This window comes from Pinus tabuliformis, chromosome 1_2 (assembly GCF_031772625.1).
Source record: "Pinus tabuliformis cultivar Carrire ecotype Pingquan chromosome 1_2, CPIR1, whole genome shotgun sequence".
Lineage (NCBI taxonomy): Eukaryota > Viridiplantae > Streptophyta > Pinopsida > Pinales > Pinaceae > Pinus > Pinus tabuliformis.
This window is the reverse complement of record NC_142298.1, coordinates 1,176,507,364-1,176,523,566: the sequence shown is the minus strand read 5'-3', so window position 1 is coordinate 1,176,523,566 and position 16,203 is coordinate 1,176,507,364. Positions and strand designations below refer to the sequence as shown.

General features: G+C 38.8%; 1 protein-coding gene across 1 annotated transcript in view; it reads right to left on the bottom strand.

The window, feature by feature from the left end:
- LOC149210422 (uncharacterized) overlaps positions 1 to 7,965 on the bottom strand; it is a 40,269-nt gene extending 32,304 nt beyond the window's left edge. Inside the window, exons 1-2 of the mRNA XM_089398958.1 lie at positions 7,722 to 7,965; positions 7,491 to 7,549 (exon numbers count right to left, since the gene is read on the bottom strand). Coding sequence (XP_089255084.1) covers positions 7,491 to 7,549; positions 7,722 to 7,965 — 303 coding nt within the window. The remainder of the gene's footprint in view (positions 1 to 7,490; positions 7,550 to 7,721) is intronic.
- Between the last annotated feature and the right edge of the window lie 8,238 nt (positions 7,966 to 16,203).

The window sequence follows — 16,203 nt, the reverse complement described above, 5'->3', positions numbered from 1 at the left end:
ATTACTTGAATGATTGTAAATATTTTGAGAGTGAAAAAGGGTTGACCAGTTTCCTATGGGGTTTTCATTTATTGAGACTGTTGATACTCTTTTCTTTTCCTTTCTAAAGGATAAGAACAAAATCCATACTCTCATTTATACAGGACTCTCTGGGCATAAGTGCTGCTAATATTTTGACGAAGTTTGTATAAGCATGGAAATAGAAATCTTTGTTATAGAATAGAAAATTTGGTTATGCATAGAGGATGAATATTCACAAGTGATTTTTGAAAACTGCTCAATTTTCATGCATTCATGCTAATTGTCATCAAATATTTATTGGAAATTTTAAAAGAATGTGGCATTAGATGTAATTCATGGTTATGATCAATTTGTATTTTCATGATTTTATGATCTTCTTTCTCTATGTTCGGGATTCACACTCATAAATTGTGAGTTCACAATTTATTAGTGGCTAATAGAATTTGTTCTTAGCAACTCTCAAATTGGTATCGGAAAGTTTGTATTAGTTTGCATGAGGACATGCAAACTCTTGGGTTTGGGGAAGAATTGATCCTCAGAACCCTTCCAGATCTTCAAATTCCTAGCAATATCTCTAGCATCTTCACCCAGTTCTTTTTCTCTTCAGTGGACCAATTGTTGTTCTCTTCGGTTTCATCAACTTCCATCAGTTCTCAGCCATGCTCAATTTCATCTTCAAATTTCAGCAGTCCACATCATGATTCTGCAAACATTTCATCATGTTCTGCATAGTTTCCACTTCAACATGCATTAGAATTCAAAGCAAAGGTAACTTGAGGTAAAACTAGTACAAATATTTTTAATTTACTAAGAACTTGGAAAACATGATGTATAACCACTATTACCCACTCCACACTCCACTATGAATTATCACAACTACTCAATAAACCCTCCATCTTCATTCCACTTGTCATAATGAACAATATACTCTGATGATAAGACCAAGAAATGAAAAGGAAATATGTGGTATACAAATACAAAGAAACATAGTGTCTTAAGTCATCTTAAAGAGGATGGAATAATTGTTCCTTATCCAAACAAAGAACCAAAAAGTAAATATTGGTCTTAAAATTGATGTAAGATACCAAGTATAAAGACGTCCAAGTTGATACAACCACCATTCACCATCGCTTTGATACCCTATCCACTGCTTGTCCTACATCGGTGGCAGTTTCCAAAGTGTCACTCCATAAGAACCAACACATACACAAAAGAAACAATGTCACATAAATATATAAGCAGAGTATCATAAGTTTTTCACGTTGTTTTCATGAGGACATGCAAATCCTTGTGTTTGGGGGAGTGTTGGGATCCAGTTTTGTCATATTTTCTGCTATATAAATACACTCATCATTACACCTTCTCCTCACATTTTGTTAATAATATATCCCTAATTCCACCATAACCTCCATTATCTCTTGTTACTCATCTTATGTGGTCAATACATAATTTTCCATATTTTTAGTTTTGTTGATGATGGTTTAATTATGTGTTTCTATGTCCAAGCAACATGTTCCTATAGTTAGTTTGGTACTCTAACTCGTTCGGTACCTATTTATGTGCTCTGTGCTCATCTGGTGCAACACTGTGCTCATCTAGTACCTATTTTTGTGCTTTGTGCTATGGCTCATCCGATACTAAATTAAAGTCAAAATTTTAGAAGCTTCTAGAAGAAAATCAGGGCATGGGTTTTTTTGGGAATGACATCCACATGTGGACACCTAAGTCAGAATTCACCTAGCTCGCACGTGTGGACCTACATCTTAGGAGGAATATTTATGCAAAAGAAATAGTAAAAATCTCAAACTACCAACTTGCGCCTCAATTTTCATAAAAATGGAAACAAATCTTTCCAGACACCCAAATGGGTTTCAAGAAAACATGGCCAGCTACAAAGTCTAGAAATGGATTCTAAAAATTTGCGAAGTATAGAGAGGTATCGAAGGTTATTTGACCCAAATTTTTTAATTTCTACATAAAAACCCATATTTTTGAGATTTGATTCTAAAAATTGTAAAATTGGTTTTAACCGAAATCTGAGTTGAGGGAATTCGGTTTTATCCATTCCTCCATGGATTCCATGTATAAATAAGCCTCATAGGGTTGTGACAAGGGAGAATTTTTGTCATTATGATCATTCTTTTGTAATGGAGGAAGAGAGTTATGATTTCATTCTTGTAATTTGAGCTTAGTTTTCAATATATGGAAGGTGATTGATTCCAAATTTGTGGTGCATCCTTGGAGTTCATTTGAAGTGCCTCTAGTATTAATTGCCAGCTTGGGAGGGCCCATCAAGATTGGTAATATGTTATGCATTTTATTTTTAATTTTAATTTATTATTTTCTCTCTTTGCATGCATCTAGTATCATAGATTTCTTTGCAAACTCTATTTCTCGGGTTGTATGTTAGAATTATTGTTTTCTATTTTAAAGAACAGGAAAGGTTAAGACAAGAGATCTCACCACTCACCTGCATGTGCCATTAAGTGAAGACTCTTGTGATATCTAACATTTCCTGCAGTTTGTTTTATTTAGTTTAATTTGGTTTTCTCATAGCTTAGCTAACCATTATAGGAATCCATTGAAGGACAAAAAAAATAGAAGTAAACTAGTCATGATTGTTCACACATACTTTGATATGAGGATTTATAACACAAGTTATTTATGTGTCCTAGTGATGAATCCTTAGTGGTAATTTCCTGCAGCTTGTTTTACTTTTCTCATATTGTCGCTGACTTTAGATTAGGCTAGACTAGCCTCTAATCCTGCATTTCCTGTGCTTGCACCTCTAAGTCTACAACTCCCTAGTTGACAATTTAACATTGAAAATTAATAGTGTAAATATTTAACCCAACAATGTTGAATGATGAAGATCGAAGGATGTAAAATAAATTCCATTGGATATAATAGAGGGAAAATGATAACATGAATGACAGTCATCAAAGACATAATAATGATGAAATAAGCTGACTAAAGCATCAAATTCCCATTTTGTTATAAATGAAGATAAATCAATTTGAACAGTTCTGCAAATGCTCTAAACAGTTGAACCATGTTCCTCGCAAGCCAAATGTGAAAAACCATTTTCCAGTAACTGGTGACAAACTGTGCAAGCATCGTAACCATGAAAATAATTTAAAATGGATGTCAGCACAACAAATACATGAGACCAATCAATACATGGTGAATGAAGAAGAAATTGATTCATGTGATAACTCATGCATTCATTATTGCTCAAGAGGACTTTAGGTGCGATGATCGGGAAGATTTGAAATATAACATTCAGGAGAAAAACTGGGAGATGAATATTAAGAGATCAATTTGATAGGAACGATTCCTTCTGCCAAAGATAGTCTTTGAAATTATCAACTTTGCAATTCCATGACTCTATGAGAGACACACATGCCAAACTTGAGTTTGATGTGAGAAATTTGCATGAAGTTGGATAAATTTAAAAAGATTTCTGAATCCGGCCAGAAGTAAAACCTTGAAAATTTGAAAGAGCATACCCGGAATACGAAACATTTATCAAAAATATATTTTCATCGAGTGAAACCATGCAAAGAAAAGGATTGTGCAGAAAAATTCAAATCTGACTTAGTTTAGGGGGCTTACTAGAGTTGCGACATGCTGACATAAACATCAACAAAAGTTGAGGTCCCTCGACTCCCTAACAGGTACCGGAACTTCAAATATTGTAAAATCTCATTTTGAAGACTAAACTAGATCGTGCATGGTGTGAGGATAGCTACTACCATTAGTTTCAATAAGACTACTGCTCACTGGATTGCAGCCACCTCTATCACTAGTTTGACTAGATTCTTCAACTTCAACAACCAGATTACTCAAGTCGAAATATTCTTCTGATCGCAAATTTGAAGATGAATAAATCGAGGAAATTATATAAGCAAGCTGATTTGAAGATTTGTCTTCATGCAATAAAAGAGATGATGAGGGTTGGGAGGAGTACTCAAAAGTTTGATTTTTTTCGTTTGCCTCATGGATAATCACACCAACTTGTGCCAATTGATAGGTTAACTCATCATATGATGGACTTGAAGAACATAGAGTACCCCCATCGCAAGTAGTTGCATCGTAGACAGTAGAGCATAAGGGATAGTGAGATGAAGAGGATGTTTCTATAAGCACATATTCTTTGACTGAATTGGATTTTGGATCCAAAGTGAAATATTCATGAGAAACCAAAAGATCAACTGATGAACCTCGACATTTGTGATTGCATACATCAATAAATTCATCACCATGATAATGATTTTCTCCTAAGGCTACGGATTGATTGAAAGAATTAATTACATTTGATTCACTACCAAAATTAGCGGATTGAAAATCATCGAAGCATGGAAGTACATCATCTTCGCATGGAGGAATTTTGAAAATAAAAGAAAGATTGAAAGAAAATTCACCTTCTCGCTCCTTTGCTTGTGTAATGTGACTTCCTTGTATCTTATCGCAATTTGAACCAACAATGGGAAAATCAAGAGAGTGTGAAATACTAGCTGGTGGGGTAGATTGATCGGGCGAATCACAATACAAAGATTCATGGCATCTAGATGATAGAGGATCACGAAAATCTAGATCAGATTAGAGGCTAGAGTTATGAATGATAACATCATGTTTCGGAATGGGGAAGTTATTCTTCCCCATGGGATTTATGAGCCATTCTGGGATTTCCTCTATTGAATATGAGTAATGAGAAATGAAAGAAGAATGAGAAGGTGGATTAAGAATTTGATTTGCAGATTTCTCAACTTCAAAATAACTGTAAGGAGGCACCCATATCGGGACTGGAAAAGGAGGAGGACAAGGAACAAAAGGAATAATAGGTTCCTCCTCTGAAATTATAGCTCTCTCATGACTCACAAGAGTTGGGGAAGTAGGAAAATCACGGGGTTCAAGTTCACCATGTAAAGAGATAAGAACCAAGCACTCAAAGTCTTATTTTAAGAAATCCTGATTCATGTCTTCTTTGAAAATTTCACAACAAAGGTAAAGGAATCGATCAGAAATCCTCAATTGATATATTAGGATTCATTCTTAAGAGATTGATCATTTTACAAACATCTCGGTAATTATACCTATCAAAAGCTTGATGAAGCTCCCCAAGGAATTGACGAAGGGAATGGATGGAAGTAGGTGGAAAGGTATGGCACCATCGATTAACATGACCTTCAAGGATGAGAAGAAAAACACATAAGAAAACTTGTCATCAATGATTTCGAAAGTTTCACAAAATTTAAGAAAATCAGAAATGTGCTTGGTTATGGATGTTCTGTCCCCACCATCAAACTTTAACTAGTACAAATGATAGAGAGGCTCATCGAGGATTGAAAATTGATAAAGGGAAAAATTAGAGAAATACCCTGAGAGTAAGATTTGAGTATGAGCCATTTTAGATAAGAGGTTCAAACTAGATTCAATGAGAAAAACTTGTCATTTAACCCTCCTTCTAGCACCAATGTTGACAATGATGCAAATCCGTCAACCAAGGGGTCTCCTCGATGTGAAGTCCCAATTAGACCTCACACTATTTGGAGTAGGAGTCCGTAAGAGAATATCATCTCGGTTGGCATGTATTCTTATAGATTTTCCTTGGATCTAACTATCAGCAAGAGAGCTGAACGTGTGATGCCTTCGAAAAGCAAGGGGGTGTGCCTGTGAGTGTTCAGTTGTAAATGTGTCAAATTTCTTCTACTGTGGATAGGAGAGGAGAACTGAGCCTCTAAGAGAGAGGTACTAGTACCACCCTAGAAGTTGCACATATGAACCAGAAGGGTTCGTGCAACATGTTAGGTTCCTATACCAATAGGTTTCATTTTTCATGATTGACTGTAGAAGAGCCAAATATGTTCATCCTTTCATGCTGCAAAGATTCCATATTTTGTAAACAAATGAAGAAAATTAAAAAAATGAAAAGAGGGTATGCCCTAAAAGAAAAATCAAAGGGCAAAAAGAATGAATTGGTCAGAAAAAATGATAAAAATGAACCCCAAACCAAAAGACCAGGAAAGTGTGCTAGTTTAAATGCCACTACTGTTCCCTTTTTGAAGAATTTCATTGTGTACAAGTGGTTGATTCTTGACACAGTTGATGAATAGTCAGACAGTTCAATCCTGGTTAGGTCATGTTTGAATTTACTTGTCTTTAGAATAGAGAATAAAGATATGTCCAAATAACTCAAGCTTGGCAGATGAGTAAATAGGTAGAGAAACGAAGGAGCCCAACTACTTAATCTGGGCCCTTGGAAGAGATAAGGGTAGACTTAGATAGGAGGGCATTCAAAAGAGAAAAGAGGAAAATTAGGGTTTGCCAGTCCAAACGCACCTAATCAAAAGGAAGAAAAAATGCTAGGTGTATTAGGCTGGGTGGGCAGTTTCAGGTTGCAGAAGCAAGTTTGTGATCATTTTTTGTTTTGTCAAGAAAGACTTATCTCATGGATGTCACAAGTACCATGGCAGTTGTTTGGTTGTAAAACAGTGGAGCATGACTAATTTCCCCTCTCATTCCCCCAAGTACCCTTACTGACATCCCCTCAAGGACATTGGGATCTGCCCAGTAGTCCTAGTTCACTTCATTTTATGATAAATACTAAGTGGAACTTTGTGTTTACTTAGTCAAAACAAGCCACATTTCTTGTATAAAAGATCTTGCCATTTTACTTCATTTCCCAAAAAACCTAATTATAAACTTAGCATTACCTATCCATAAAATCATATTAACATTAACTTTATTGTATAGCTCCTTTATCATTTTCCCACCCCTATTCTATAAAAAACTATACAAAAAATACATAATATCCTTACCCTTGGAAATTATAGCCATAAAACACAGTTTCAGGAATTATTCGTCCATTTGGGACCTTAATAATAACCCTTCCACGTTCATAATCCATTAGGGTTTATTTGACATCCGAATAAATAAACAACCGCACTGAAACCCCCCACAGAAACCATTTATTAACTCCTGGCGCGCATATATATAATGGGATTCGTTTGACATTTGGTTAAACGAATAACCATAGCTGCCTACGTAAACCACATAAAACCCATAATTAAAGGTTTTAAACCCCTCCAAACATTATTTAATGCCGAAATATTAACACGGGTCCTGTATCGTAAACCTCCGTCGCTTACCTCGCCCGTCGACCATCCGATCCAGCGTCGTAGATCCAACGGATGGCGGCGATATCGGAACCCCTTATCTGTCGAACATTAGTATCCGGGTGATTGGTGGTATTCCTGCCGTACCCCTGCCACGCGTGGGCTTCCCGGCATGATCGGAGCCCCCTCCTCCAAAACCACCATGGCCCAAAGGCGGTGCGGGGAATACCGCTTACCGCCCTGTCGCCTACCCCCTGACGTCATACCCACGTCACCTGATGACGTCGCATCCACGTCGCCTGCCACCACTCCACATCAGCGCCAGGTCATCTGCTAACATCACCACCCTACCTCCGCGTCATCTGCTACGTCATCTGACACGTCATCCAACACGTCATCCTCCGTACCCGCTACACGACAAAATTACATCATCATGACGTCATCATAAAAAGTGCCAAAAGCCCAAATTGTGTTAAAAGTCGCGAAAGTGATTATTTTTTGTTTATTTCTATTTGTTCATTTGTGGAAACCTCTGCATGCATTTTATGACCAATTCGCCACCAAAGCTGCACAGTCCGTCACCCACTGAAAGCAACTCCACAGCGTGTCCCTCAGCTCGGCCTGCAGTCCATATTGTGCACCTAGCGCCCATTTGAAGCAGGTATTTACTCCATTGCTCCCGAACCCTCTGCATTTCCAGTTTTTCTCTGTGTCTGAACCCGTGGAACCAAACAATTGCACAAATCGAGTCGCCAGCTCTCGAGAGATATACTGCCACCATCCCTGTTTTTGACATTCTTTCCAAAAAGCGACCAGTTTTACCCATTTTCACAGTAAACCACAATTTTTTAAACAAAAACGCAATGCCATACCCAAACCTGGCGCTATATCCTTTGTTTTTGTCCTGTTTATCAAAAGCACTTCTCAAAATCCATTTCCCTCTGCAAGTTTCGCTCATTTGGCTAAAATTCAAGCTCATTTTCTCTAAATTCTGCTCGCAGAGCCAGAAAATCCAGCAAATTCAGTCAAAAACCCTGACTAAACTCTGCAAAATTTGTTTTTAAACATAAATTTTACACAGTGAAGCCATTTCTATGTAAGGCTCAATCTGCAATTCCCTGGGAAAACCTCAAAGCTAGTACTCAGTGTTTTGATGCTGCTTAGACCCACATTCAAACCAAAAACATAGAGAATTTAAAGATGGAGACTCCAGCAGCCTTGAATGTCACTCCTCTCAATGCACCCCACAAGGAATTGGAATCACTACCTTTGGCTGATAGGGACTATCTAATCCAAGACTTGGTTGGTGACAGGAACCACCTGCAGACCTTCTGTGAGCTGAGGAACAGTTATCTGAATAACAATGATTTTTATTGGATATGGGAATAAAATTTGCCCATATACTTCCTCCCCTCTGTCAATATCTTCCCTGAGATATTTCACCTCTGCTGTGAAAACTATGAACCAACTCAAAGGGCAGTCAAATCTCCATCTGGGAGCATCCTCTTTCATATAACTCCTGACTCCATCAATCAAATGCTAAATTTCAAACCAACTCAGCTGTTGTTCCCTCTTTCTACGAAATTCTTGCTTGATGAAGGTCCTAAACTCTCCAGCTCAGAGATTACCCGAATTGCCCAAATATTTATGAGAGAAAATCCCCAGCCTACAGAGCCACCTCCTTTTCACTATGTATGGTTCAATGAAGTGGGTAAATTATTGGTTGATATGATATCCTATGTTCTGGGTTTCAAGACAATTGAACATGTTGATGAAACTATATTGGTCTTACAGTCTCCATTTACCCCAGGGCAGCCCCCTGCTGTCAAATACAATTATGCCAAATTCATTGCCAACAAGATACATGACCAACTATTGAAACTAGATAGGGAGGGAGTCTTCAAGTATTCATCCTACATCTATCATCTGTTCCTATATTATCAGCCAGACTGTTTCCAATGCCCCATCAAAAGATTGGACTCTAAAGGAGAAAATAGGTCTGTGATTTTTTGGACCTCAGTCTTTCATGAAGTCCACAGCTCTCCCTACTCTTACTGTGAGTTCATTGACATGTTTGTCTATCCAGTCTCTTCTCTCCTAAAGAGAACTCCTCCTCCTAGACTGTCTTATGATATGCAGAAAATATTGCAGCTCTCAAAAAACTACAAAATAGGTGACTGGTACTTCTACCAGAATCACACTATCATCAGGATATATGGCTGTGAGCTGTGTCCCTACAGGCTACCAAGATATGTACCAATGAGACTATTTCCCTTGGAATATTACAGGCAATTTATCAACTCAGATTTGACTCATTTCCATAGCACCAAGAAAAAGGCTTAGTTGAAATTCAGAGACCAACTAGGCCCCTATGTCATGAACAAAAAAGAAGGATGGCAAGATGTTGATCAGATATTGGGTGAAAAACTCAGATTAAAAAGGAGTTTTTGGTGGGTACCCTATGACCCAAATGGCTTTATCAATGCAAGAAAAATAAAATTTAGGCTGTCAGCTTATGAACATTGCAAAATCCCAGAGATAGAACAATTTGCCAACCAAGATGAGTGGGTAGAAGGCACACTAGTTGAACAGCTCACTGAGGAAGAGATAATGGAGTAAAATATGAAAGATTTGGAAAACACTCTTGACTTGGATTCTTTTGGGCAGGTGTCTTTCAAACTGCCATAGCAAGTCGGAGAAGGCACATCAACTACTGCAGCTTCACAAGCTGCCCAAGAAAGGACTACACCACTAGCAGGTACAGCAAAAGGCAAGGAGGTAGTAGATACAGAGCAAGAAACAATGACAAACCAGCCAACTACCTCAAAGGAACAGATTCAAGGGCAAGCCCCTCCACTGCAGACAGAGGCACCACAGATTCCAGCATTACAGACTCCTGTCAATGAGGAAAGAAGCAAGAAACGGGACAGAGAAGAGACCACACCTGCAAGTGGGTCAACAGAGCAGCCAGAGGCCAAAAGGCAAAGAGTAGATCGTCTACCTGAAGAGGAAATTAGTGAAGAAATCATAGTGAGTCTAAGGAGAGAGAGGGAAACCAGCCAGCAAACCTCCACTAGCTCTCACAGGCAAGAAATAGAGAGGCAACATGGTATGGAGGTGTCCTCCTCAAAGCAGCAAAGTAAGCAACCATCTGGTATTAAAGGAACATTCATGCAAATTAAAGCCCAAAATGAATTATTGAGAATACAGCTTTATGATAAACTTCTCAAAACAACAACCTCCAAACAGCAAAGATTGATGGTAGCTTATGACATTAAGGAGGAAAAAATGATCTTAAGTCATTTCAAGCCTAAAGTTCAGCAACCACAGACAGCTGCGGATTACATAAAGACAAATCTATAAGTCCTCGCCAAAGACATACACCCAATGGACCAAATTGAGCTACACAAGCAAACAGGCGAAATGGTCTATGCTACATTGGCAGACAAGGCAATGCTGGCCCACCAATTGAAGGAGTCATTAAGCAATACATCTGCCCAATTGGATTTGGAAAGAATATCTTCCTTGGCTAAAGACAATAGAATAAAGACCTTGGAGGAAATTATTGTTGAGCTAGGGCATGATCCTAAGGATGCCAAGGGCATCAAAGCCCTCATAAGGAAAAAGGAAGAAGATATTGTTGCACTTAGAAAGCAATTGAGGCTGCCTGCAACCATGCACCCACAAACTACAGAACTTGCACAAGAAAAGGCAGAAGGAGATACGATGGATTTGCTGATGAGGATGAATCAAAGGATAATTCAAATGGAGCAAGAATTGGAGAAAGCATTGCAAGCCAAGAAGGGAGAGTCGACCTCCCAGCCACCTGAAACAGCTCCAACAGTTGCCACTGTTCCTCCCACACTTGCAACAGCAATCTCTCCTATCATCCGAGCATCAACAACAGGTACATCAACCACAGATGTTTCAGCAGCAGTAGCAATAACAACACCAGATTCTAGCATGAGCATGGAAGAAATGCTGAGAGAGCAAAAGAGCTAGAAATCCAAAGGTCAGAGCTGAAAGAGGCCAAAGAAAAGTTGGCCAAGCTATAGGTAAGCTATGACAAATCCAAGATAATAGTGGCTGAAAAAACAAGAGAAATAAAGGCCTTGGATATCAAAATAAAATCCTTAGAAAAAGAGCTTACTCTACATAAAACTCTGTCTGAAATCAAGTCAATTCTGTGGAGCAAAATTGGCTAGTCTATCACTAACCAATGGCAATCAATTCAGACAATACATGAGCAAATAGAATTGATAGAAATAGCTCGAGTAGAGATTCAAAGGGCCAGGGCATCATTGGGAAATATGCCTGAACATGCCAATTGAATGATTCAATTTTTGAATACTCATACCAAAGAACAACTAGTAGCTCTAGATATCAGGAACAGAACAGACACCATTTTCATAGTGAAAAAGGTGCTGACCCTGAGGAATTTTGTTCAAAATCTGGAAAGAAAGTGCCAAGAAATGCAAACAGAGATAAATGCCTTCAAAGAAAAGTTTGCAATGTTGCAGAGCAAAGGGTTACCTAGCTTATTGACCAGTAATGGAAGACTGTTAACACATGAACAGTATGCTAAGAGGGTAAATACCTATGTTTCTAAGCAAATTATAGCATCATCAAGCATTTCAGAAGACACAGTGCCTCCCTCCAGACAGAGTCTATATGACAAATTAAAAAATTTGTTCTACATTGAGCATGAGATAAATCATCTTTTTGAAGTCCAGCCCAACTTCTACAGGTATACTAAATCTGATGAGACACTAATAAAAATACAAAGACATCAGTTGCCAACAGACCAATGGTGGCAGGGGATGCTAGAGGTTTTACCAAGGTAATTTTGGTTCTTTTTCTTTTTTAATCAGCTACATGTCAGCAAATTCAAAATGCACGGGCCACCTGTCAAAGAATGAAAACAACAGACAGAGGAAATCAGGTTGGGACCGCAGCTCATTAAAGCAAGATCAAGCACCGATGACAAGGTCGGGACAGAAACACAGCAAGACAACAAACGCAGGAACACAGAGTAAAGACATACCTACCAGCCAACTCACTCAGTCCAAAAAGTCAAATATATCTGACAGACTAAACAGATAGCACACATTGCAGACGCAGATCGATAAGCGACACAGATCGACGACCCACATTGCGTCGCAAGATCGCTATCGGAAGTACAAGGAGCATGCTAAGTAAGGGCCCTGGGCATAAGCGATAAGAGATTGCGATCATATCGCATAACTATATCATCACGGAGCAGCACCAAGGGGCTGAGCCTTTACACCTTCATATGTGTGATGCGATGATGTGGACTCGACGGTATTCTAAATATTATTTGATAATATTTGAGGTCTGCAGAAAGTTCAGTTTCAATGCATTTTTGTTTATTTTCGTTATATAACGAAATACAAAGGGAGCCTTGGGTAGTGACGATGCGATAGGTCCTGGACCCGAAAGGGTGCGGGAATGAAATATATAATATTTCAGGTCCATAAGGAAGCTGATTTTTAATGCATTTTCAATATATTTCGTTACTTAACGAAATACAAAGGGAACATGGGAGCAGCGCCGATGTGACATTACGGACCCGAAAGGGTTTATTAAGGTGGTTGAACACCATTTCAAGTCCAATAAAGCGGGATTTTCACATTTTAATGTATTTTCCAATATAAAGGGAAAATCACAAAACCGGCAGGATTTTAGGAGAGCCAAAGGCAATAAGTGGTTTAGGCCAAGCTCTGCCCGATGCCATATAGCGGTTGCCATGTGTCCAGGATGAGGAGAGAGAAAACCACCCTCATCGGGCAGTTAACTCCAATACAAAAGAGCTGCCCGAAATGGATCACAACCGTTGGATCTAGAACACCCAGATCAATGGTGGAGATGTGATATCACTACAAAGGTGAACCCAATAGGAAGATAGGCCATAATTAAGGACTTTTGAAGTCCGGAAGAATAGAACTTGGTGGGATTTTTACAGTGTTACTATGTTTTCTGTATTAAACAGAAAAAAATAATTATAAATGTTTAAAAGATAACAAAGGCCCGAAGACCCATCCTATCACATAACAAAGGCTAGGAATAACTGTTGAGGGATAGAGGTCGAGAAGTGGTCAAGGAGCAGCACAGCGCAACACAGCACACACATCACATCCAAACAAATAGAATGGTCATGGAGTAGACAGCGCAGCTTGCCCAAAAAAAATAGAAACATCATGGGGCATCGACAGCGCTCAGCCCAAAAACAACAGAATCGATTATGGGGCATCTCTGGCACGAGAGAGCTCCCTGCCAGCACAACAAACCACCTGAATGCGGTTACTCTTCTGTCAGAAGAAGGAACCTCCAAAGCCCATGCTTGCCTAGTCAGGGCATCAATCAGTTAACAAGACAAATAAGATAGATTAAGACTTCGAGCCTTTGAGAGCTCAGAAGCATTGTAAAAGGCCTATAAAACGCTAAAAACCAAATGTAATAAGGGTTCAACTTTTGGAGACTGTGGAGACTCTACTCCTCTAGCGTCTCATCTTCATTCCAACAATATAAGCTTTTTTGTTGTTACATGTTCAATTCCATTTTCTCTGTTGTTCTATGCTTGCACATGAATAGGTTGTTCACGTTTTCTGCCGTGTCTAATGCCAAATAACTATCATCTTATCTCTGCATTGATAAAATAGATTTGCAAGTCTCATTTACTTCATGTAGCTAGCCATTCTTATGTGTTTATGTATGCAATCTGCTAGTACAGTCAGTATTCTCCATCTATCCATTGAATCTACAAACTATTGAGCATTAGTGGTCTAAAGCCTTGTATTGTTGAGGGTGTTCATGCATGTCTTGAGTGAGAATAGAGTTGAAATGGTTATTTGACTTAACCCAAACCATCATCCATTCCAATAGTTCAGAGAAAAATATTGAAGATTATATGTTACCAGGCATCGCCGAGCTACAACCTAGGAGAGTTTCTTGGAGTGATAACATAATTGGCGCCATTGCCGGGGAAAGGAAACTGAAGCTTAGCTTCCCTAGGAAACGACATAGATCCAACTTTGATGATAAACAAAGTCTAGGCACTTTTTTGGTTGTAATCATCTATCTGGCGACTCTACTGAAGGACGAATCTCTTGGCGACTCCACTACATAGTTTTGGCTCAGTTTGTGAGGCATACTCAGAGAAATCCTTAGAAATCACAAACTGACCTAGTATCTGACCCTGAAAAAATCATCAAAGAAAGAAAGGTGTTGCAGAAAGGAGCATCAGGTTCAGGTAAACCTAAACAATCTTCTATATCTCTTCAAGAAAATCCTAAAATAGAACAAATACATGTTGAGAGCATAGCATCTAATACTAGTAGTGAAGAAAAACTCTTAGATATTCATAAAGCTCCTTATTCTTTAGGCTCTCCTTTTTTTGTAAGCCCAAAGGAAACCTCACCTCCTATCCATCATACTCCTTTAGTCTTGTCAGTCACTCCTCAACCCTCTATCATTCAAACTGCCAGTACTCTTATAGCCATCATAGCGATGGCAGGACCACAAGCACCCACCAAAATGGAAAGAATCATAGTTGCTAGGTATGGACCTCTAATACTGCCCACTCCTTTGAATGCCATGCCTACTAGAGAATATTAGAAATATAGGCCTAAGTCCACTGGGACTGAAGATGTTACAGGTGAGGAACATCTTGAGTCAATCTATAGCTATGATGATAACCTGGACATTAGTGAAGATGATGTCTGGATGAGAGTCTTTGTCCAAAGCCTAGATGGAGAGGCTAGAAAATGGTTCAGAGAACTAACCCCAAGATCTATAGTAGATATTGAGGCTTTAGATGATGCATTCCTAAAGAATTTGGTGACAAGAAGGATTTCCTCTACTACCACACTGAGTTTGGGAACTTAAAGAGGGAAAATGGTGAGTTGTTGTTTGATTTTAATAAGAGGTTTAACCATATGTACAGCAAGATACCAACTGAAGTAAAACCCACTACTACCTCTGCTAAACTCACCTATGCTAGTGATTTTGATTCTGACTTTTTCCTACTGTTGAGGGAGAGGCGATGTGCTACTTTGGCTTATATGCAGGATGCAGCCTTAGAAGTAGAATCAAACATCATGGTTGTAGAGAAGCTCAAGGGAAATGTTGATAGAAGAAGACGGAGGGGCAAGTCTTCATCATCTTCAGATCCCAAGATAGATAAAATTACCAAAATGATAGAGTCATTAGCCTCTGAAATCTCCAAATTAAAGGTTGAGCAGCACCCTGGGAAAGGAAGAGTTCCTAATACCTTTGCTCCTAGAAATCCAAATCCAAATCCATATAGAAGAACTAATGAGCAGTTGCAGATTTTGCAAAGATGCCAATGAATACCAAAGGGTGAAGACCCCTTTCCAGAATGTAGTCATGGAAGAAGAGCAGTTTGAAGAAGATGATGAGATCCATTTTCTGGAAGACAAAGGCAATGCCTCCTTTTTGACCTTAGTTGCCTATGAAAAGTCATTATTTAATGACCATATTAACCAAGAATGGGATGGTGAAGTTGTTCTACAAACTGAAGATCAACAAAGATATAATCTGAGGTTGAAGATGAATAATGCCAAGGAAACCCCTGTTCAAAGAGTTGTTGTCCCTGCAATACAGCAAGCTAATAAGCAGAAGCGACCAACAGTTGATCCTATCATCCTCAAAGCTCCAGCTCATGAGGTAAGAGGTCTTGACAAGTATCCTTCTCCTTTCAATTTTCAATCAGAAATTCAGAAGCTAAGAACACCTATGCCTCTGATTGAACTAGTGAAGAATGAGTCCTTCAAAAGATCCGTCCTCAAGGCCCTTGAGCCTAAAGCCATCCAAGCCTCCACTGACTATGTAAATCTGCAAGATGACAAGCTAGCTATTATTCTCAGCCCAATGATTGAAAATTGTGAAGACAACTCCCCATCATTCTATGTCTCTCTGACTATTCATGATAAAATCCTTCACAACTGCCTTCTGGACATTGGAGCCAGCCATAATCTAATGCCCAAGGCTATCATGGATGAGTTAGGTCTTGACATTACCAAGC